We start from the raw sequence: 24,936 nt of genomic DNA, 5'->3' as shown, positions 1-24,936 counted from the left end.
TTTTTTGTTCTGTATTTCTTTAGTATAACTTTTATGCCACTGCTCATGTGTAAATCTACACACTATACAAAGAATTAGTTAGTCTTAGCATGGCTGTCGGTCTTTGCATAATTAAAGTCTTCCAAGAGGTCCAATTTAATTTCATACGGCAAGTTAAAAAAAAGAGAGACAAGTTGGATAAATGGTTCTATTGTTACTAAAACTAATGTGACTCTGAATTCTCTCATCTAAAATGGATATTCCTGTACATGGAATTGCATTTAAATTTGTGGCTGATTTGTCACAGGAATGATTAGGTTGTGTAATAATTACAGCAAAACGAACTTTGTAAACTTATAGCAGCCCTACTGAAAAAATTAAAATATTAAAAATCCGTTTCTTTTTTATGCAGTTGTGGCATCTTATTTCTCCTGGTGACTGTTAAATAGCTTTATTTGACTTAATTCTCATTTGTAAGACCTTTTACCCTTTTCATGTTAATTAACATCATAGAAGCATTGTCTTTTCTGAATGTACTTCTGACCAAAAAAGTGATTCTGCTTTCATAATGATCTATTTTCAATAACACTCCTCATCCCCTCTTTCACCCCCTTAGGGATTCAATTTCCAAAACCACTGAAAAAATATTTTTTATTGAATTTTCTAAAACACAGAAACATTTTTTTTTTAATTTCTAATGGAGAAGTCAAATTCCTGTTTTCATTGATGTAATTTTAAAAATGCTATACCAGTTCTTTAATAATTTATTTTCTGAAAAATCTTTCATTCAATATTTCATTCCCTTAGGGGAAACCAAATATCTATATTCATAGTTCTACCTTCATCATTATATTTTCATAAAAAAAATTTATCCCTGAAATCAGCCACAGGAGTCAAAGTTCCAAAAACATTGAAACACATATTCTTCTATTTGTAACTGAGAAAAAAATATAAATTTTTATAATTTTAGCTTCAAAAATGCTTTCATAATGAACTATTTACATAAAAACTTTCATTCCCTATTTCACCTCCCTTAGTGGTTGAATTTACAAAACAGTGAAACCTGTGTTTTTTTTAATACTGAGAAGCCAAAACAAGTTTTCTTAGACTTAGCTTTAAAAATGGTTTCATAATGAAACTTTTCATCCCCTATTTCACCTCCTTTGGGGTTGTATTTCAAAGAACACTGAAACATGCTCTTTTTTATTTCCAACTGAGATGTCAGATACAGATTTTTATAGATGTAGGTTTGAAAGTGTTGTAGTAGTTCTTTAATAATGGATTATTTTCAAAAACGTTTCACCCACTTAGGAATCAAATTTCCAAAAATGCTGAAATATGATTTTTTTTAAATTTCTGATTGAGAAAATTGCTTTAATAGCATCATATTTTCAGAAAATTCTGCATAGCCTATTTCGCCCTCTTAGTGATGTAATTTCGACAAATCCCTTCTTAAACAGTGCTTACATATTAGATCAACACCCTCTCCAAATTTCAAGTTTCTATCTTAACGGTTGTGACTGGTTAATAGTTTGTCAGTCAGTCAGTCAGGACTTTTTCCTTTTATACATAGAGATTAAACTGGTCCTGCCATATCCTATATCTGACAAAAAGATTTCAAACTGGTCCCATCATATCCTAGATCTGACAAAAAAGACTTCATTCTGAAATTCTTATTTTTTGCATAACTGCATCATCTGCGCATAAGGATGCCACCAGAGCTACTTACTTAGGGTATTTACATGCTCTATTATATTACAAAAAGAAGTATGAGTTCTCAAAGTGAGTTATGCCGTATTAGTGGTGCTCACCACACACACACACTTGCAGGAATCTACTGCAGAAACTATAGGTTCTAACACTTACATCTTAGTATTTCCACCTAGTATACTTCATTAAAAAGAATTGCTCTTTTTTTCAAAAGCAGTAGCGTCTATCATGGTCAGAATATGAGGTGAAAACTGGACTTACAGAATAACGGGACATGTTTCGCCCTTGAGGAGAAAGGTGTAAATTATTCAGGCAACGAAGGTTTTGAATGCTTACCAACTGTCATCAAAAATATTTTTCTTGAAATACCAGAATTAGAGCAAACTGAAAGAATACCTGGCACAAAAGTCATTCCACTCAATTAATTAGTATTTTTGCATAAATGAGTTGCACGAGTGTGGTTTCGTTGTATAAATGGGATGCCCCTTTAGAGCAAGTACAAATGTAAATTATTTTAAGTAAGTTTTTGAAAAGAGCCACAAGTTGCACTTTGTATTTTTTTGTTTCCTGGTATTTTCAAAAACTTAAGTTTTAACAGCCATTCTCCATGTAACAAATGCCTGCTTCTGATAATTTTTTTTTCAGTAAAATATATCATATTGATTTTGAAGTATTAATATATGACTCATAAGAAAATGCCATAGTGTATTTGTAAATCTGATATCTTGTTGTGTTATTTTCCTTATTTATTTTCACCCTATTGTGTGGTTACATTAAAGGAATACGTATTTCATGAATCTACCACATTATACTCTACTACAGATTACTGAAAATTTTATAAAATGATCTTGACTCAACTTGTAAATACTTTTATATCCTAGCAACTCTAATACTGTTGGGACCAATGGAAACAGTAATAAAATAAAATGAAACAACTTGCATGTCTATCACACAACTTATAAGTAACAAAATTGTCTCATAGGACAATATTTTTGGCATTTTTTTACATACACTTTGTGCAGCTGATTAAGCAAGTATAAAGCACTGCTTATTTTTCTGTACAACAAATTTCCATAGTTTTCCTACAGAAGCTTGTCATTCATGTGCAGGCCAAGAAATTTACAGTGTTCATTGTCTGTACACGAAATTCTACAAAATTTCCTATATATTTGTAGTATGTGTAGCCTGCTTTGAAATCCAATAACTGTGATTTTACGACGCCGCGTTTCAGGTCCCGGTTACTACAATATCTAATAATTTCTGATGATTGAAAAACGTGTTCTCTCCTTCTCATTGCCACAAGAAAAAGGCAGAGAAGCGTTGTCAGCAAAAGTAATTACACAGGAATGAGAATGTTGTACAATGTCATTTACAAATATAATAAAAATAAATGATTTCAATTGCAGGACATATATATATAGCCACTTTGGCTCCACAAAATTTTGTCAATTGACCACAGTTTCGATTGCACTAGGGCAATCTCCATCAGAATAAAAAGTAACATGGAATACATATAATCACACCATGGTTTAAAACTTCTGAGCAAAAGTGCTCTTGTCAAACAGAAATGTCATAGGAATAAAAGCTAAAATGTAAAAGTATAGTATTATTGTAAACCAGAAGAAATACTCCATGTTATACTTTCATATTTTAGCTTTTATTTCTATGATATTTCTGTTTGATGTGAGCACCTTTGCTCAGACGTTTTAAACCATGGTGTGATTACACATATTCCATGTAACTTTTTATTCTGATGAAGATTGCTCTAGTGCAATCGAAACTGCGGTCAATTGACAAAATTTTGTGCAACCAAAGTGGCTGGATATACGTCCTGAAATTAAATAGTGTACAACTGATGGTTCACAGCCAACCAAATGTTTAAAATTTCTAAATGGTTTCAGTATTGACTTAATTACCATGGGACTGGAGATAATTTCAAAACACACATTACTGAGAACAGTCGTAAAGAGAGACCATTCATGACCCTAACGAAAAGCTTTTGGACTATTTGTGGCAAAAGTGATTATGCCTGTCTGGACAATATTACAACAAATTTAAATAGTTGGGAGTAAAACATTAGTGTGATCAAGCCAACAGGAAACAACCATGAAGGCAGCGACCAGGTTTTTATGTATCGCCAGTGAAATCACCACCACACCAAAAATATCAAGGGAACGAAAATGGACTGCACACTTGCACAAACAGCGAGGATTCATCCAGTCTCAAGAAAAACTAACAGGTGCCACTGAGGATGTATTGAATACATGAATATTTGGATGGATCTTCCAAAATTTTTGTTAAATTTTCTGGGGCTACCACCCTGATTGATTTCATTGCATGTAAAAATGAGCTGTGTGAAATTTGGGGTCCGTGGGATAACAGGATGAGGAGCCCTCTTGGCCTACAAAATCTGAAAAATCATGGAAAAAATAAAACTATAAGCTTTGCAAAATGCTGCTTCTGCATGATAAATTCGTTCATTATCTAATGCAGGACGACTGTTTACTTTATTTTCGCTAGCTAAATAATTTCTTTTTTCGCAGATCACATTGTCCGGGTGACCCCAAGATAGGTAGCGAAAATGTAAAGCAAGCCATGCTGTTCCTTTTTACAACTCAATCTGGACCACCCTTAAAGGCTTTTAATTTTTAAGGGAAGGTAGCAACCGTAGGACATACAGTATTTTCCATTAAAGGATAAACATACTTGGTTATTACTTGCAAGGAATAACTGGAAGTAAACTGCCGTGGGTAAAATAAATGGTTACATTTTGCATATGTGTAAATTATCTGTGTATCAAAGTGCCACACAAGCTGTGTGGAAAGACAGGAGCTATAAAACTGTATGCCAAAGTTAGGAACTCCAAAATTATGCTGGAAGAGCGTTGGAGGAACTGGAGAGCACGGTGTATGATAATGCTTTGAAGATCATTATTATTGAAGTACATACTTGGATTTTGATCAGTCAACGATTGAAGGAAAGGTCAAGGGTGGTGCCTGAAATCAATGATTCTGATATCTTGTACTCGACTTCAGAAACACTGAAAAATCGTTAACGCCATCTGTCGTGTCCTGTTCTGTATATGTGGCTACTTTTGATATTAAATATTTTTCCTCAATAAAACCAAAAATGTTCGTTGAACTGAATCATGACAAAAACTAATGTCTTTAACAATAAATAAATAAATACAAAATGTGTACACTTCAAATACAAATCATTTGTCTGCAAATGAATTTTCAGGTTTTATTAATGTCGTGACATATTCCTATAGACAGGGTGAAGCTGAGTATTTCCGGAATATTTTCTGAGTATTTTGGTACTAGGGACCTGTGGTCTGCAGTAGCTTGTTACAGAGTTAACAGCATTTAATATGATTTCTTGACCCCATTTATCTGAATTGTAATGAAAATATATGTACAACAATGCGAACGTCGACGGTCAGCGCCGTGTGTGTTGTTTGGTAGCAAACTTGTTCCACTCAATTAGGGTATCTGCTACTGACAACAACACCCACTTCATGACTTCGTTCTCAAGCTTGTAATCAGTAGAGCCCCAGCTGCCCAGGAGGGGGAATTAGCAGCAGTAGTTGTTTCTGTTTGTACAGAGTGTTTAGTGTTTTCTCACGAGATTCTGAAAAGTGAATAATATTTGTGTTTATGTCTGTCGTGATTAGTGTTTGATTACATTTTCTATATTCCATTGTTGCTGTTTCGCGCATTAGCTTTTGTGTGAGCTGACTTTTTTGTATAGCTTCACGTCGCCATTAAGGCATTAGAGCTACTGTTGCAAATAGTACGTGTGTCTCATGTCGGCACCAGAGCGCCTTTTTCTTGGGCTCTGAGGCCATCCACAGTTTGTACAGGCGGCTGGTGGATGAGATTAAGGCTCGCTTTCGGTGTGGGTTTACTATTTTCAGTATTGTACCAAGAACTAGTCGGGGACCTTAGAGATGGAAAGTCTCAACCAGAGGATCCATCGTCTTTGTGACGGTCTTGGCTGCAGATTTCTAAACCTGCGTTACGATGTGCGGAATTGTCGGAGATCTCTCGATAGGTCAGGTGTTCAATCACCCAGCGGGAGTAGCTAATCAGATAACAGGGTAAAGAAATCAGATCGGATAAAAAGTGAAGATACTTCAAACATAAAAATTTTAACTGTCAATAGTCGAAGCATTAGCAATTTGCGGTTGTTTGCTGATGATGCTGTGGTGTATCGGAACGTGTCGTCGGTCGGTGACTGTATTGGCAGGATGAATGAGACAGAATTTGTTTTTGGTGTGACGTATGGTAGCTTTGTCTAAATGCAGAAATATGTAAGTTAATGCAGATGAGAAGGAAAAAAATTCTCTAATGTTCGAATACAGTATAGTGGTGTGCTGCTTGACACAGTCATGTGGATTAAATATCTAGACACAACATTAAAAAGCAATATGCAATGGAATGAGCAAGTAAGGTCGTTAGGAGGAAAGGTGAATGGTCGACATCGGTTTGTTGAGAGAATTCTAGGGAACTGTAGCCCACCTATGAAGAATATCGAATGTGGAACACTAGTGAAACCCATTCTTGAGTACTACCCGAGTGTTTGGGATCCACATCAGGTCGGACCAAAGGGAGGCAGCGAAGCAATTTAGATGTGTGTTGGTATATTTGTTACTGGCCGGTCTGATAAATCCGTGAGTACTATGGTAATACTCTGTGAATTCAAATGGGAATCCCTGGAGGGAAGATAATGTTCTTTTCGCAAAATACTACTGAGAAAATTTAGAGAAAGGGCATTGTGCGGAAAGAGTCCACTGCCTCCAATGTATTTTTGACATAAAGATCACGATGACAAGATAGAGAAATTAGGGCTCGAACGGAAGTATACAGACAGTCATTTTTCCTTAGCTCCATCTCCAAGTGGGACAGGAACGAGAATGACCAGTAGTGGCACAAGGTACACTCCGCCACCCAGTGTGGTGGCTTGCGGAGTATGTAGAGGTAGATGCAGTGTTAGTTGTACATTAATAGTGACACACAACACTTCAGATAGGTTTATCGATGGATGACTAGTTGGTCAGTATGCATCTTGTGTCTGGGCCAGTGAACGCAACAGAAGGGCAATACAGATACACTACACTGAGCTGTTTCCTCAGTACCGTAAAGAGGTTGAGGCTGAGAGGTGACTGAGAAACAGCTGCATGAAGGTCAGGGTGGAGCAATGCTTTCTTCGTCTGGACATGTGTTGGGAGTGGTTGTGGTGACTGCAAGCGAGTGGCAGACCGCTAGTAAGACATCCCTGGACAAATTAGGCTTTTATTAATGTTAGGTATAGAGTCTGGTAGCCGCTGGTGTAAGTCGTTAGCCCTGGGGTGATGTTGTGAGCAACAGAAGCTCAGCAAGCCGCTGTGTTCAAGACTGCCTGGGCAGTGGCGTGCATAGGCAACATCACTCCTTGATGTCAGCAAGACAACAGTAGCTGACAGGGATCGTGCACTGTGGCTGACGAGTGACAACTACAAACTTGCTGGTTGCCTGGCTCATGCCATAGAATACAGCACAGGGAAGGAAAGTACTCAAACTATCGCCCCCAGGATGAGAGACTTCAAAGGTGTGAGCTCACCCTGGGTAGTGGGCAGCAACATGGTGCCCCAAAAGTATGGAATTGCAGTGACAGAGCAGCCAACAGCTACCACTCCTAACTTGCACACATATCCCATCAAGGAGGTGGACACACTCAGGAGGTAGTCACCCAGAAGGTGACTTGCTGGTCTAAAGATGCTGCCATGTAGTCCACAAACAATCTTCCGCTCAGGCAAATGCTTGCAGTTGCTGGAGCTTAAGCCCAGAGCATGTGACAAGCTGAATGCTAGTATACTGCGGACAGTCTTCGTCCCAAAGTTGGAAGCTGCTGCTGGTGGCATAGCTTGACGTTATGTGAATACCTGAACACTGTCTTAAAACATCTGAGCACACTTAGAGAGAGGGTCTGATTCAACTACTATTTATGAGAACCAGTCCAGCTAGCGTTCGCCTCTATCTAGCACTTCCAACCAAAAACGAAAACAAGTTACCATGCTCGCTCGTCTCTGTGATCATAATTTTACTACTTTTCTCGTCTGGTCTGACTTTCTGGAAGCCCTACTGTAGCTAGAGGGTGCCTAAACTTCGTTTTTTAGAAGCGGTGGTGGGAGTTTATTGTACTGTCGATGTACTGAATAAGTACTCTATCAGCGCGAATTGGATATTGGAACATCCTTCAGTTTACATTCAGGTGCGCTACGAATCCTGATTTGTTTTCCAACATGATTGGTGCTCCGTCTGTAGATACATAAACTAATAATTCCTTGACTTTTTTTTACATTTTCTACACTTTCTTCATCGCCGGTAAGAATGTCACATTCAGGTATGTGTCCATGATATCTACACATTCACAGAGCGCTAACTAATATGCTACAATATCTTTACAAAGATTTTGCAAACTGGCTATGAACTTCATCTGTCATTACCTGTGCAGGACGTATGATTGTCATATTTGATAACAGCACCACATGAACTGTCAACCTCGAGTGGTTGCTACAACTACCACGCATTCTTTTATTAAATTACCATCTACATCTATGTTCCGCAAACCAACGTGAGATGCTTAGCAGAGAGTACATCCCATTGTGCCAGTTATTAGGGTTTCTTCCTGTTCCATTCATGTATGGAGCGCAGGAAGAATTATTGTTTGAATGCCTCTGTGCATGCAGTAATTATTCTAATCTTATCCTGACGATCCCTGTGTGAGCGATACAATGTGGGTTGTACTATACTACTAGAGTCATCATTTAAAGCCAGTTCTTGAAACTTTATTAACGGGCTTTCTCGGGATAATTCACGTCTATCTTTAAGAGTCTGCCAGTTCAGTTCCTTCATTAGCTCTGTGGCACCCTCCCATGGGTTAAATAAACCTGTGACCATTCATGCTGCCCTTCTCTGTAAACGTTCAATATCCCCCACCTGATATAGGTCCCACATACTTGAGCAGTATTCTAGAATGGGTCACATGAGTGATTTGTAAGCAATCTCCTTTGTAGATTGATTGGACTTCACCAGTATTCTGCCAATAACAGAAGTCTATCACCTGCTTTGCTCAAATCTGAACCTATGTGATCATTACATTTAATATCAGAATGAAGTGTTACACTCAGGCATGTGTATGAATTGACCGAGTCCAACGGATATTCGTTGATATTATAGTCATAATCTACATCTACATCTACATGGATACTTTGCAAATCACATTTAAGTGCTTGGGAGAGGGTTCATCGAACCACCTTTACAAGTCTTTTATTATTCCAATCTCGTATAGCGCGCAGAGAGAACGAACACCTATATCTTTCCGTAAGAGCTCTGATTTCCCTTATTTTACCGTGGTGATCGTTTCTCCCTATGTAGGTCGGCGTCAGCAAAATATTTTCGCATTCTGAGGAGAAAGTTGGTGATTGGAACTTTGTGAGAAGATCCCGTGGCAACGAAAAACGCCTTTCTTTTAATGATGTCCAGCCCAAATTCTCTATCATTTCTGTGACACTCTCTCCCATATTTCGCGATAGTACAAAACGTGCTACCCTTCTTTGAACTTTTTCGATGTACTCCGTCAGTCCTATCTGGTAAGTATCCCACACTGCGCAGCAGTATTCTAAAAGAGAACAGACAAGTGTAGTGCAGGCAGTCTCCTTAGTGGATCTGTTACATTTTCTAAGTGTTCTGCCAATAAATGGCAGTCTTTGGTTACCCTTCCCCACAACATTTTCTAAGTGTTCCTTCTAATCTAAGTTGTTCGTAATTGTAATACCTAGGTATGTAGTTGAATTTACGTCTTTTAGATTAGTCTGATTTATCGTGTAACCGAAGTTTAAGGAATTCATTTTAGCACTCATGTGGATGACCTCACACTTTTCGTTATTTAGGGTCTACTGCCAATTTTCGCATCATTCAGATATCTTTTATAAATCGTTTTGCAATTTGTTTTGACCTTCTGAAGACTATTAGTCGACAAACGACAGCGTCATCTGCAAACAACCTAAGACGGCTGCTCAGATTGTCTCCCAAATCGTTTACATAGATAACGAAAAGCAAAGGGCCTATAACACTACCTTGGGGAACACCATAAATCACTTCTGTTTTGGCTCTGAGCACTGTGCGACTTAACTTCTGAGATCATGAGTCGCCTTGAACTTAGAACTAATTAAACCTAACTAACCTAAGGACATCACCTACATCCATACCCGAGGCAGGATTCGAACCTGCGACCGGAGCGGTCGCTCGGCTCCAGAGTGTAGCGTCTAGAACCGCACGGTCACTCTGGCTGGCTCACTTCTGTTTTACTCAATGACTTCCTGTTATTTACTACGAACTGAGACCTCTCTGACAGGGAATCACGAATCCAGTTACATAACTGAGACGATATTCTATAAGCACGCAATTTCACTGCAAGCCGCTTGTGTGGTACAGTGTCAAAAGCATTCTGGAAATCCAGAAATCGGACTCGCTCTGAAATCCCTTGTCAATAGCACTCAACACTTCATGTGAATAAAAAGCTAGTTGTGTTTCACAGGAACGATGTTTTCTAAACCCATGTTGACTGTGTGTCAGTAGACAGTTTTCTTCGAGGTAAGTCGTAATGTTTGAACACAATATATGTTCCAAAATCCTGCTGCATATCGACGTTAACGATATGAGCCTCTAATTTAGTGGATTACTCCTACTACCTTTCTTGAATACTGGTGTGACCTGTGCATTTGCAATCTTTGGATACGGACCTTTCGTCAAGCGAACGGTTGTATATGCTTGTTAAGTTGGTTTCCATAATCTGAAAGGAACCTAATTGGTATAAACTCTGGACAAGATGCTACGTTTTTTCGTTTGGTGATTGCATTTCTGAACGTTTACAGCAAGTATCCAAGCTCTGTGCCACCGTGAAATCTTATCAAGATCTGACTGAATATTTATGCAGCTTCTTTCTGATATTACCTCATTATAGATATCTGCATAATCTGCAAAAACCCAGATTTTACTGTTAATATTTTCTGCAAGGTCATTGATATACAACATGAACAGCAAGGGTCCCAACGCACTTCCCTGGGCCACACCCAAAGTCACTTCTACATCTGACGATGACTCTCCATCCAAGATAAAAGATTCTGTTCTCTCTACCAAAAAGTCTCAATCCCATCACAAATTTCACTTGATACTCCATGTGATCCTACTTTTGATATAAGTGTAGGTGGGGTACTAAGTCAAATGCTTTTTGGAAGACAAGAAATACAGCATCTACCTGACTGCCTTGATCCAAAGCTTTCAGTATATCATGAGAGAAAAGTGCGAGCTGGGTTTCACATGATCGATGTTTTCTAAATCTATGTCGGTTTCCATTGAGGAGGTCATTCTGTTCAAAATACCTCATTACACTTGAGCTTAGAATATGTTCTAAGATGCTACAACAAATCGATATCAAGGACTGAAAGGTAGTTTTGTGGATCACATTTATGACCCTTCTTAAAGACGGTTGTGACCTGTGCCTTTTTCCAAGAAATGGGCACAGTATTTTGTTAGTGGGATCTACCATAGATTATAGTTAAAAGAGGGGCTCAGTCACAAATTCAATATACAATGCGACAGGGATTCCATCGGGGCCTGGAGCTTTGTTCAATTTTAACGATTTCAGCTGTTTTTGAACACCACTAACACTACTACTTATTTCATTCACATTTTCAGTGGCAAGAGGGTTAAATTGGGGCAATTTCCCTGGGTTTTCTTTTGCAAAGATACATTTGGAAACGGAATTAAGCATTTCAGCTTCTGCTTTTCTACCCTCAATTTCAGTTCCCGTCTCATTCGTTAGAAACTGGACACTAACTGCGGCCTTTACATACGACCAGAATTTCTTTGGGTGCTCTGAAAGATCACTTGACAATATTCTACCAACGGTTGTCATTGAAGGCGTCACACATTGCTCCTTTGACAGCCAAGTGCATATCATTCAGCATCTCTCTGTGTGCAGCCCAATGTTTTATTTTATACCTATTATGCAGTAATCTCTGTTTAGAAGTTTCTTTACAGTGACTGTATACCATGGAGGTCTCCCATTATGAACTGTTCCACTGGGTACGTATCTATCCACTCCATGGTCAACTATTCTTTTAAACTTGAGCTGGAGTTCCTCTACATGCCCCTGCTCTGTGGTGAAAGTTTCGAGTTCCTCACTCGCATATGACCTTACTGATTTTTTAATCTAATATACTCTTGCTGCTTCTTTTAGTTGTCCTTCGTACTTAGGTTGTTGCCACAACCGCATCATGGTCACTGATACCAGTTTCGATGTGGGCGTCCTCAAAGAGACCATGTATGTCTATTTGTTGCCATTAAATCCAGTATATTTCCATCATGAGTGGGGTTCCTAACTATCTCTCTACATAGTTTTCAGAGAGTAAAGTTTCACAGGATGTCTTATCATACCCACCCCTAACAAAATTTTCCCAATTAATTGTTGGATGATTTAAGTATCCACCAATGATTACAGTAAGACTGAGGAACTTACGTACAAGTGAATTGAGGTTTTCTCTAAAATTTTCGGTTACATTGGGAGATGAGTCCGGCGGGCGATAGAAGGATCCAATTATTTTATGGTAACCCTTGATACTGGGCCTTCCCCAAACAATCTCACATGCAGCTTCAGTTTCTACCTCCGTGGATCTGAGCTTCTGGTCTACTGCAACAAATACACCACCACCATTTGCCATTTGTCTGTCCTTTCGATATTCACTTAAATTTCCGCCAAAAATCTCAATGCATTCAATATCAGGTTTCAACCAGTTTTCTGTCCCTAGTATTATGTAAGTTTCACTGCCTTTCATGAGCGCCTCAAACTTTGGCACTTTGTTGCGAGTGCTTCAGTAGTTCACCATTAGGATTTTCATACTCTCACCTGTGGGAGGCATTTCTTTTGATTTTACGCTGATAATTCTAGGTTTCCTACAGCTATCGTTATCTGGATTGGATGGAGAGCTGCCTAACCTAAAAACCCTTGTGTGCACCCCACACACAGTCAACTACCTGATGTGAGGTGCACATTTGCCCCATTTAGGTGGACCCTACAGTTCTCAACCCTATGGTGCAAGTCCTGGACGTTGCAACCTAGATTGTCACAGAACTTTCGAAGCCTCTGGTTTAGTCCTTCCACTCGATCTCAGGACCAAAGGCCCACGATCAGTTCTGGGCACAAAGTTGCAAATTGTGAGTTTTGTTGTAACTCTATGCGCAATGCTGGTCTTCTCAATCTTCCTGTCAGTCGCTGGAATGACCGAAGAGTGACCTCGGAGCCTAGACGACAGGCATCATTTGTTCCAACATTGCCACATTCTGCAGTCGGTTGCATCGTGTTCCCTCAATGGCTGCTGGAATAGCCTCTTCAACATGCTGAATGAGGCCCCCGTGCATATACACTGAGTGCACCTGGTGTAATTTCTTGTCCCTTGCTACCATTTCCCTGAAAGGTGCCATAATTCGCTTAATGTTTGAACTGCCGACCCAGAAAATATTAGATACAGGCTCCCAGGTAGATGCCATTTTCCTTGACTTCCAGAAGGCGTTAGATACAGTTCCGCACTGTCGCCTGATAAACAAAGTAAGAGCATACGGAATATCAGACCAGCTGTGTGGCTGGATTGAAGAGTTTTTAGCAAACAGAACACAGCATGTTGTTCTCAATGGAGAGACGTCTACAGACGTTAAAGTAACCTGTGGTGTGCCACAGGGGAGTGTTATGGGACCATTGCTTTTCACAATATATCTAAATGACCTAGTAGATAGTGACGGAAGTTCCATGCGGCTTTTCGCGGATGATGCTGTAGTATACAGAGAAGTCGCAGCATTAGAAAATTGCAGCGAAATGCAGGAAGATTCTCAGCGGATAGGCACTTGGTGCAGGGAGTGGCAACTGACCCTTAACACAGACAAATGTAACGTATTGCGAATACATAGAAAGAAGGATCCTTTATTGTATGATTATATGATAGCGGAACAAACACTGGTAGCAGTTAGTTCTGTAAAATATCTGGGAGTATGTGTGCGGAACGATTTAAAGTGGAATGATCATATAAAATTAATTGTTGGTAAGGCGGGTGCCAGGTTGAGATTCATTGGGAGAGTCCTTAGAAAATGTAGTCCATCAACAAAGGAGGTGGCTTACAAAACACTCATTCGACCTATACTTGAGTATTGCTCATCAATGTGGGATCCGTACCAGGTTGGGTTGACAGAGGAGATAGAGAAGATCCAAAGAAGAGCGGCGCGTTTCGTCACAGGGTTATTTGGTAAGCGTGATAGCGTTACAGAGATGTTTAGCAAACTCAAGTGGCAGACTCTGCAAGAGAGGCGCTCTGCATCGCACTGTAGCTTGGAAGTCCAGGTTTCGAGAGGGTGCGTTTCTGGATGAGGTATCGAATATATTGCTTCCCCGTACTTATACCTCCCGAGGAGATCACGAATGTAAAATTAGAGAGATTCGAGCGCGCACGGAGGATTTCCGGCAGTCGTTCTTCCCGCGAACCATATGCGACTGGAACAGGAATGGGAGGTAATGCAGTGGCACGTAAAGTGACCTCCGCCACACACCGTTGGGTGGCTCGCGGAGTATAAATGTAGATGTAGATGTAGATTAATAGACCCGCACCATTTTGCATTTGCAGCCTCATGACACCTGGCAAAACACGTTTCCCCAAAGCAGGTGAAGTGAGTCCCACTGACCCAGTTTCAGTTTCAGTGAAAGACAGCATCTCAGACTTGTCGGTTAGGGGGATTGGTCCAACACTCTGAGTCCTCCCGGACCCCTGTCCACCCTGTACAGGACGCCTCGACCTACCACTGACACGCCACTTGCAGTGAGGCGGACGAGTAATGACAGACCCTGTACTTTCACTATCTGTGAAAGGGTGCAAAAACTTCACCAACAGTGTTGCAATTTTGTAGCTCATCTGCAAGGCATACTCACCTGATTTTTGTTGCTGTTCCTCCTCCACTTCAGAGGGATTCCTTTAAAATTTTAAAACCTCCTGTACACTTTCAGGTCATTCACATTTTCCGTTTCCGTATTGTCTGACGTGGTAAGATGTTCAGTGCCTTTGTGAATTCAACTTTCTAAAAGTATTCAATGTCTTTGTTACACAATCCTGACTCGTCACTGCTGCTATTAGATGACGCTGCTGTCAAAACCGCTCCTCTCCTACTTCACAGTTGGCGATTCTCATGTACTGTGACAACCACATGATGTACGTGCATTTATCCCACTCCCCAATAAGCCACAATTGCTCTGCTCTGCTCGCAAGAGCCTGAGCAAGCGAAAGTGCTTACGCTCAGAATCAGCGAGTTGTTAAACCTTGTTGTAAAAAGCAACAGCTCCCTTAGAGCACACCCAAAATTAACTTTACATCACGCAGCCTAAAATACTGCTCGACTGTGTAGGATCCATGCAAAATAGAATTAACTTAGGAAATTGAATGTACGCAAAGAATGGCAGCAGAAATGGTCACAGGCTTGTTGGACCCTTGGGAGAGCATCGCAGAGATGCTGAAAAATCTCTATTGGCATAAAGCTTGAAGATAGGATTAACTATAAAGATGCATATCCCATGAGAGCCTACTCACAAAGTTTCAAGAACCAGCATCATAGAGGCACGTAGGAATATAATACACAGTCCAGTCACATTAATGTGACAATGGCCCATGTTCGACATCAACGTGCAATAACCACCCACAGACGGCTGGAGCCAGCATTAGCTGCAGAAGGTACATAAAGCGTGTCGGGGGATGCGCAAAACAGTGCAGCCGTTGTCGTAATACCGAAACCGACGTGCAAAAGGGCACAATCACTGGGTTTCGGGCCAAGGGTGGAAGCATTTCCGAAACGGCTAAGTTTGTAAACTGCGTGCCACCGTGGTTAAAGTATATCGTGCATTGCAAAATGGCGCTATCCAAAATCGGCAGCGAGGCAACTGTGGTGCACCATGAACCGTGGACGACAGGGGTAAACGATGGCAGCGAAGACATGTACAGGTGAGTAGACGTGCATCTGTTGAGCAACTGAACGCCCAAATGAACCAAGGAGCTATCAACAGTGTCTCCTCAACGACCGTTCAGCTAATGTAGCAGCATAAGGCCTCTGCAGAAGGCGTCTGTTTCAGGCATCCACTCTGACTGCTGTTCATTGGTGCTGGCGGCTGGAGTTTGCACGCCAATACTGCAACTGGATATCTGCTGAGTGGTGACAGGTGGCCTTTTCAAATTAATCACGTTTTATGCTCCATCGGATGGTCGTTGGCGTGTAAGACTCGAAATGTCTGAAAGCAAGCACACTGCAATAATTGGTGAAGGGGCCCAGGACAGAGCAAGGATCGTTAAGTTCTGGAGAATGTTTTCGAGGCATTCCCTGGGTGATGTCATTCTGGAAGGTACAATGGATCAACACAAGTATGCATCTATCCTGAGGAACCATGTCCACCCCTTGCACATAGTTTGTTTTTCTGTGGCACAATGGCATCTACCAGCAGGACAATGCAATGTGCCACACAGACTGGAGTGAACATATGTGTTCTGAAGAGCGTCAAACTCCCTGGATTCAAACCCAGTCAAGAATCTGTAGGACCACCTTGATTGAGCTGTAAGTGCAATGGATCCTCAACCAAGAAGCCTAGCACATCTGGCCATAGCGCTAGAATCGGCATGGCTCCATATCGTTCAAGAACTTCATTTAGTCTCGTCCTGTAGATCTTGCACTGATCTGTACTGCAAAAGGTAGTTATTTAGGCTTTTGGCAAATGTCACATTAATGTGACACGACAGTGTAAATTCCTGTATGTACTAATCCCAAATGGGATCGTGAAGACCAATCGGCCACCCCTTTCAAATGAACCATCTTGGCATTTGCCTGGAGCGCTACAGGAAAACCATGGAAAACCCATACCTGGATGGCCAGACGAGGTCTTGAACCGTCGTCCTCCCGAATGCGAGTCAGGTGTGCTAACCACTGCACTATCTCGCTCAGTGTGAATGGAACAAACTGAAGCCGTAATATTTAGCACTATGAGAAGTACTCTCTGTCATGCACTTCACAGTGGTTTACAGAGGGTTGCCCAGAAAGTAATGCACCGCATTTTTTTTCTCAGCCGAAAACAATGCTACGAACGCGAAACGTTACGTATGTATTATTTGAAGTCTCCTGAGTGAGCGCGTCAAGTTTACGCCACTTCCGACAGATAGCGTAGCTGCAGGACAGTTTCAAAATGGCGTCTGTAGGTGAGGTACGTTACAAGCAGCGTGCTGTCATTGGATTTCTCACTGCAAAGAAAGAAACTGTGGGGAATATCCATAAACGCTTGTGCAAAGTCTATGGAGCTTCTGCTGTCGACAGCAGTACAGTTAGTCACTGAGCACGGAGGGTGAGGTCATCAGAAGGAGGTTCGGCGGAGCTCCACGATTTGCAGCGGTCGGAAGACCATCCACGACTGTCACACCTGACAGGTTGCAGCGAGCAAATGTTGTCATTTGCAAGGACAGACGTATTCGTGGAAGACATTTCGAGGGCAATGAGGAGGTGATTCACACAGTGAAGCACTGGCTCCGCCACCAGGACAAGGACTGGTACTGACGCAGCATACATGCCCTTGTTTCACGCTGGAGAAAGGCCAAAGACGGGATGAGATTACATGGAAAAATAGGGTGTGCGGATAAAACACCATTCTTTCGTGTTGTAATTCACATTATGTTCAATAAAGAATTGCTGAAGAAAAAAATGGGTTTACTACTTTTTGAGCAACCCTCGTATATCTGACAATTTGGTCCCATAGAGTTTTATATGCTAGGTGCTCTTGAATCTAATAATAAATCTGGTCACAGCTGGAGAGCTCGTATTTTGTTCACTGCATGGAAAGCCTTCTGGAAGTCAAGCAACACAGCTAGGGCTTCTTTCTCCTATGGCGCTCTGATTTCATGGAAGAAGAAAGCGAGTTGTGTTTCAAAAGATCTCTGCTTATGGAATTCATCCTGATTTTTATCGAGAAGCTTTTCGTTTTCCAAAAACGTTCGCCAGACTTGACACCTCTGGATTTTTTTCTTGTGGGGATTCGTAAAAGACATTGTTTATAAAGACGTTCCGTCTACACCTGAAGATATGCGGGAGAGAATTGTCAGAGTATGTGCTTCGGTAAGTGCCGATGTGATAAGGAATACCACTTAATCCATGATAAGAAGATTGCAGCACTGCATTGATACCAATGGTCACCACTTCGAACACCTCCTGTAAATGGACGTTCATACCACCTTTTTGACCTTCGTTGGCTCGAAGATCTTACTATTACACATCATCAGATTCGTCTCGATAGCCGCTATCAGAAAATAAGTACCAAACTATAGCATCCTATTTAAAAAAAAAAAACAAAGTTGACCTTCGTATATCTGACGCGACCCCACCAAGCAACAAAAAAACCAACGTCATATTACGGGCCCCGTTGTCCCACACAACATTTGTCCCAAAAATTTTTCAGCTACTATCATATTTTTGGAGTTATTCTACGTGGCAATAGTTAGTGACTCTCCCTGTACACTGACGGACAGGGACCATTCAGCATTGCGGGTGATGGCTGTAAATGACCTCATGAAATCAGCGGAAGGAACCACCCGTGAGTTCGAAAGTGCTTCCAGTAGTCTAGCAAGCATAATGACTGCTCGTAGGCAATTAAAAAAGAATGGGGTTCTTTGGTCGAGCAGTTTCTCATAAGCCACACATTTCTGCAGTGAATCGTAAGGGATGCTTTAGGTGGTGTAAAAGCGATATTAATGGGCTGTGGATAACTGGAAACGAGCGATTTGGAGTCGTGAATCACGCTATACGGTGTGACAGTTGATGGAAGGTCTGGGTTTGGCGCCTGCCTGGGTGACCTGCCATCAGGTGTAGTGCCAACAGTGTTGTCTGGAGAAGACCGTGTTGACGGCAGGGGGTAATTTTTCGTAGTTGGGCCAACGATAATAATTCCGTGCGGCTCAGGAGCCTGGTACAACTCCTTCCATTGGACGCCACTTCGCTGACTTGCGTCTCCCTAGCCCACCCCAATTATCCAACTGGGGAAACTGGACCTACAGTTTAACGCGAATCGGAACCATATGTCGTTTCTGGCGACTCCTCACATCGTTGAGAGGTGGAGGCTAGATTAAAAAGAAAAAGTGCGTGGCCTGGCGAGCCTCGATCTACGCGACCTCTGGGTTTCCAGGTAGCGCTTTACTGCTAGACCACCAGGCACGAAGTGGTAGGGTGTACTCCCCTTACCAGGCTTAACAAAACCCTAAATGCGAAAATACATGCAAACGTTTTATGGCATTGTGTACTGCACACCATAAGGAACAGTTCCGATAAAATGACCGTTTCTATCAGTATGATAACGCACCTTGTCGTAAAGCAGCATCTGTGTGAGGCAACGATTTGCGGACGATAACATTCTAACAATGGACTGGCCTGCTCGGAGTTCCCGCCCGAACCCAGCACAAGACCTTTGGGGTTGAGTCAGAAGGTCGACTTCGCTCCAGACCCCAGCGTCCGCCTCTGGTTTCGCCTCTTGAGGAGGAATGTTCTGTCATTCCTCCACAGGTTTCAAACACCTCGCTGTAAGTGTACCCAGTAGAGTTCTAGCCGTCACAAAAGGGAAGGTTGGACACGCCCCATATTAATGACCACTAACAGGTGTCCAGATATTTTTAATCACATAGTGAAAATATTGTAAACTGTTTTCTGTTTTACGATGCATGGCCACAACAGTCAAAGTATTATCTTAAGAATTTTAATGGAAATATGACTCAAATTTTTACCTGCGCATTTTCACCAAAGCAGAAGCCGCCAGATAAAGGCCACAAACTGAGGCAGATCTACGTAACGCCAAAAAAGTCAATGAAGTCCCTGAAAATTAAGTTGGAGCTGCAAAACGCATTGGAACATAAAACATTATGATTGAATGCAGAGTATTACTAGCAGAAATATTCCTAATTTTTCACGATACTATCTATTCTGTTCAAATTCTCTTCTAAGTCTTTTGCAGTCCGGGTAATTACCAAGAATGATCGCCTATCGAAGTCGCGGGGTCCAAACGATACATATCGAACATGTGAACGTAAATCGAATATGCAACACTGATGGCGGGCGTTATGAGTATGTTTACAGTGGTCACTACAGGAATGACAAAAGAAGAGCGTTACAAAAATACTTGCAATTGCAAAGGAGCCAACATACCTTACTCGTAGTCGGTGTTGTCGTCATGTTAAGGTCCCTTACTGTGGTCTGGATGGATAATTTGGAAGAGTCGAACCATGTATTCTTCCTGATACTCGTTCTTTTTCCGCACTGCCCGCAATGAAGTTGTAATGGTACTTCAGCATCGAATGTTCTTACGAAGTTTTACACACTTCGCACCACCACATTCTACACAGTCTCTTCTTCCCTCGTCTGGTAGTACTCCATATTTGCGACAAAAAGTCAAACAAATTTCTACGCTGGATAAAAACGGAATTAGATTTTTCCGTGTGAGAGAATCCGCCGAAGAAACATCAAGAACACCAGACATCCCACTCACTAACGACATAAATCGTCTGGAAAACAGATAAAAATGACGATCACAAATTACTTAACACAACGCCTGCCACCGGAGTCGTATGATCGATTTACGATCGCACGTTCGATATATATCGTTTGGACCCAGCAACTTCGAAAGGCAATTATTTTTGGAAACTACCCAAGTCTTTTGCCATCGGCAAAGTTAAAGATTTTTCTTCCTCTTCGCGAACTTTAAATTTCTTTCGAAATTTACAGCTACAAAACTGTCTCACTCTCTCTTTTATCACTGGCACCCTTTCATGTCCTTGGAAACGCAACTGCGGTATTCCTGAGTTTACTTCAGTCAACATTATCAAAAACTTTTTTCTAAATCTACAGTGACTATAAATGTGAATCGTCTTTTCAAACTATCAACTAAGGAAAGTCGTAAATGCACTGTGTTGTGTCTGTGATGCTTCACCAAAACAAAGTTCCTATCTGTACTGCGTGAAGTCGAGATGCCATGACGCTGAGAAGTGCAGCCAACATTTTGGGAAATGCGAAAGGTAACTGGTTAACAGAACGACGGGAGTACCGTGCAATTTCTACATGTACATACGAAGTTTCGTCAGCTGCCACAATGCGGGAACACTATTTTTCTTGGGTTCAGGTACACTCTAGCAATTTAACTACACGGCATAAAATACGGCCGCGGTTTGACTTCTGTCTGTTATAATAACAATATATTAACGGTATATTGTTGCTCAAAACTATACGCTCAGACATTTTTTTATTTACAGCTACAGCACTAAACACATTTTCATAGTAGTTCGACTGCGGTTTAGTCATTCGTTAGCTGTTTCTTATACGATCTTACCATAAGTCATTCTCGTCACTCACTTAGCCAGTTTCGAAGCTTCTTTCACAGATACGAAATGATAAAACTCGCATCATCGTCGTCTTCATTATTTATGTAGTAACAATCCACTCACAATTTAGCTTACCACCCATATTTACGGAGTGTCACGAAAACATGATAAGTTTGTCTCACGAATTAACAATCTCTGGAATGTTAATAACACAGCCAAAGAAACTACAAGAAACGCTGAACGACTGAACAAAAATTTATTCCTGTTCTGTCGACGTCAGCAGTGATGTAAACAGATCAAAGGGCATGTTAACATTAAATGTAATGAAATGATCGATGACTTAGCGAAAACCGCCGCTCAAAACGGCAATTTGAAAATAATCATATTACGATCATCAGACCTGAAGACTACGCCACACAGAAGAATAAGACGCCAGTGGAAAGAATAATATCAATTACCCACTAACGGGAAATATTATGATGAAATTCAACCAAAGATTCCCTCGAACTCCAGGTTCCACACAATTAAGGCGGGTTAGTTTCATAACTCACTTGAGATTTAGATTAGATTAGATTAGATTAATACTAGTTCCATGGATCTTGAATACGATATTTCGTAATGATGTGGAACGAGTCGAATTTTCCAATACATGACATAATTAGGTTAATTTAACAACATACTTAAGTTAATATAACAACTTTATTTTTTGTGTTTTTTGTTTTTCTTTATTTTTTATTTTTATTTTTTAATTTTTTTTAATTTTTTTTTCTTAATTTATATCTAAAAATTCCTCTATGGAGTAGAAGGAGTTGTCATTCAGAAATTCTTTTAATTTCTTCTTAAATACTTGTTGGTTATCTGTCAGACTTTTGATACTATTTGGTAAGTGACCAAAGACTTTAGTGCCAGTATAATTCACCCCTTTCTGTGCCAAAGTTAGATTTAATCTTAAATAATGAAGATCATCCTTTCTCCTAGTATTGTAGTTATGCACACTGCTATTACTTTTGAATTGGGTTAGGTTGTTAATAACAAATTTCATAAGAGAGTATATATACTGAGAAGCTACTGTGAATATCCCTAGATCCTTAAATAAATGTCTGCAGGATGATCTTGGGTGGACTCCAGCTATTATTCTGATTACACGCTTTTGTGCAATAAATACTTTATTCCTCAGTGATGAATTCCCCCAAAATATGATGCCATATGAAAGCAATGAGTGAAAATAGGCGTAGTAAGCTAATTTACTAAGATGTTTATCACCAAAATTTGCAATGACCCTTATTGCATAAGTAGCTGAACTCAAACGTTTCAGCAGATCATCCATGTGTTTCTTCCAATTTAATCTCTCATCAATGGACACACCTAAAAATTTGGAATATTCTACCTTAGCTATATGCTTCTGATTAAGGTCTATATTTATTAATGGCGTCATACCATTCCCTGTACGGAACTGTATGTACTGTGTCTTATCAAAATTCAGCGAGAGTCCGTTTACAAGGAACCACTTAGTAATTTTCTGAAAGACAGTATTGACAATTTCATCAGTTAATTCTTGTTTGTCAGGTGTGATTACTATACTTGTATCATCAGCAAAGAGAACTAATCATGGATCATTCCCTACCATCTTCACCGAATACACTTTTGAGATAATCTTTACTGTGAATGTGATGGAATAAAAATAGGAAATATTAATCACATTTTTTAATGCAAACTGTCTGCAAACCAGCAAATGGACTTCATACAGCTAATCAGATGTCAGCAACCATTACCAACTACTATGTAGCAATTCTCCTTGATGAAAATAATATCTTACCTTTAAAACTAATTACGAATTTCTTTTACCCTGTAAAACTCCAAAACTCTGAAAGATGGCTGTATGGTCTTCAGGCTAAGTCACAAAAAATAAATAAACAAATACAAAATAAAAAGAGGCGTAATAGTACCATGTGACATGCTCCAATCAACAATTGTAGTTTCACATAAGAAATGTGAAATAACACAGTGACTATATAAACCAAAAGTAAAATTACTTGGGCCAGACATGCTTCTCGGAAATAAGCGTAATATGCTCACAATTCTGATTCATAAAAGCTTCGAAATTTACAATGGAGTTGTCACATTTGACATGTCGAAAACTGCTGTGATGTTTTAACCACTCATCGTTAATCTGTCGATATGCAATGGAAATTAAAGAAAAAGGTATTTCTAGGATTGGAGGTTGCAGATAATTGTAAGAGATCACTGGATTCGGGAAAGTACTGCGCATGATCAGGGAAGTGAAGCTGTCTGATAAAGGGCGCACCCCTCATTGAAGACGAATCTTGGTTCGAAGCTTTGTAAAAATGGAAGCTAATATTCTTTTTTCATTATTTTTGTGTTTTCTGTCGTTCCCTCGTTGCTTTTACATTATTATCATTGTTATTGTTAATATTATATTTTTGGAGTTGTGATCCGTCTTTGCAAATAAATAAAGAACTATTTATTTTTGTGCTTCCTTTTATTTACGAAGCATGATCAGTGGCATAGAATACACTCTGTAGTTTGCTTATAACAAGTGTATTGTATAAATTACACGTACATTTTCGTTATAGCGCAGAAGCTGGGTGGTTTTTGAAGCGCACCACTTCTCCACTTTAAACTTATGCGAACAGGTTTGCACAAAGGTAGTTAAATGGATAAAGGAAAAAGAAATTTTTTATCGAGTAATTTTTATCCGTTGTCGAGATCCGATGGTTTAAAGTCGACGTAAATGTTGCACGTAAAAATCATTCTTACGCGAATTGAAAGCGCGGAAACGGGTTAAAGTGATTCAAGTAAAGAGAAATTGAAAATTTGTTTTCAAAAATCCACCTTCATTCGGATTTTACGAGGTGTGTTTTTTAAGTAAGTCCGATTTGAAATTTAAAAAAGACGTGCTGAGATATCTCAATAATTTTATTTTTACATGAAAATCTGTACCTTAATCTACTTTTCTTCATAATTTCCGTCAATATTGAGGCACTTGTCATAACGTTGTACCAGTTTTTGTATACCCTCTTCATAGAAGCCTGCCGCCTGACTTGTTAACCACTGCATCACCACTGTTTTTACTTCGTCAGCGTCTTGACGATGCTGACCGCCCAGGTGTTTCTTCAAGTGCAGGAACAGATGGTAGACACTGGGCTCAAGATAGAGGCTGTACGGAAGATGATCTAGAGTTTCCCATCGAAAAGATGAGATCTTTGGTCTGATTCGCCACATGCAAACGGGCATTGTCTTGCAGCAAAACGATGCCCTTGCTCAACTACCATAGACTGTTGCTTTGATTATGGTGTGACGTAGGCCACCCAGTTTCATCGCCCGTAACAATTTGGCTTAAGAAATCATCACCACCGTTGTGGTACCGCTCAAGGAAAGTCAATACGCTGTCTAAACGTTTGGTTTTGTGCACATCCGTCAACATTTTCGGTACACAACGTGCGCTCAATTTTCGGTAATTCAAGTATTCGGTCACAATGCCAAACAAAACACTACGAGAAACAATAGGAAAGTCATCCCGCAAGGAGGAAATCGTAAAGCGTCTGTTTTCTCTCACCTTATTGTCCACTTCCTGCACCAAACTTTCATTAACGACCGAAGGACGCTCACTCCGTTGTTCATCATGCACATTTGTGCGGCCATCTTTAAATGCTTTCACCCACTTTCTTACCATTCCATCACTCATGTTTTCACCGTAAACTGCACAGATCTCACGATGAATATCGATCGCTTTTAGGCCTTTAGCACTAAGAAATCTTATAACA

General features: G+C 40.3%; 1 protein-coding gene across 1 annotated transcript in view; it reads right to left on the bottom strand.

Annotated features, from left to right (window-relative positions):
• Positions 1-19,587, bottom strand: part of LOC126419270 (cyclin-dependent kinase 12-like) — a 100,892-nt gene extending 81,305 nt beyond the window's left edge. Inside the window, exon 1 of the mRNA XM_050086430.1 lies at positions 19,565-19,587. Coding sequence (XP_049942387.1) covers positions 19,565-19,572 — 8 coding nt within the window. The 5' untranslated portion in view covers positions 19,573-19,587. The remainder of the gene's footprint in view (positions 1-19,564) is intronic.
• Between the last annotated feature and the right edge of the window lie 5,349 nt (positions 19,588-24,936).

The sequence above is a fragment of the Schistocerca serialis genome, chromosome 9 (genome assembly GCF_023864345.2).
Source record: "Schistocerca serialis cubense isolate TAMUIC-IGC-003099 chromosome 9, iqSchSeri2.2, whole genome shotgun sequence".
NCBI lineage: Eukaryota > Metazoa > Arthropoda > Insecta > Orthoptera > Acrididae > Schistocerca > Schistocerca serialis.
The sequence above is the reverse complement of the archived record's forward strand: the minus strand, read 5'-3'. Positions and strand labels throughout refer to the sequence as shown.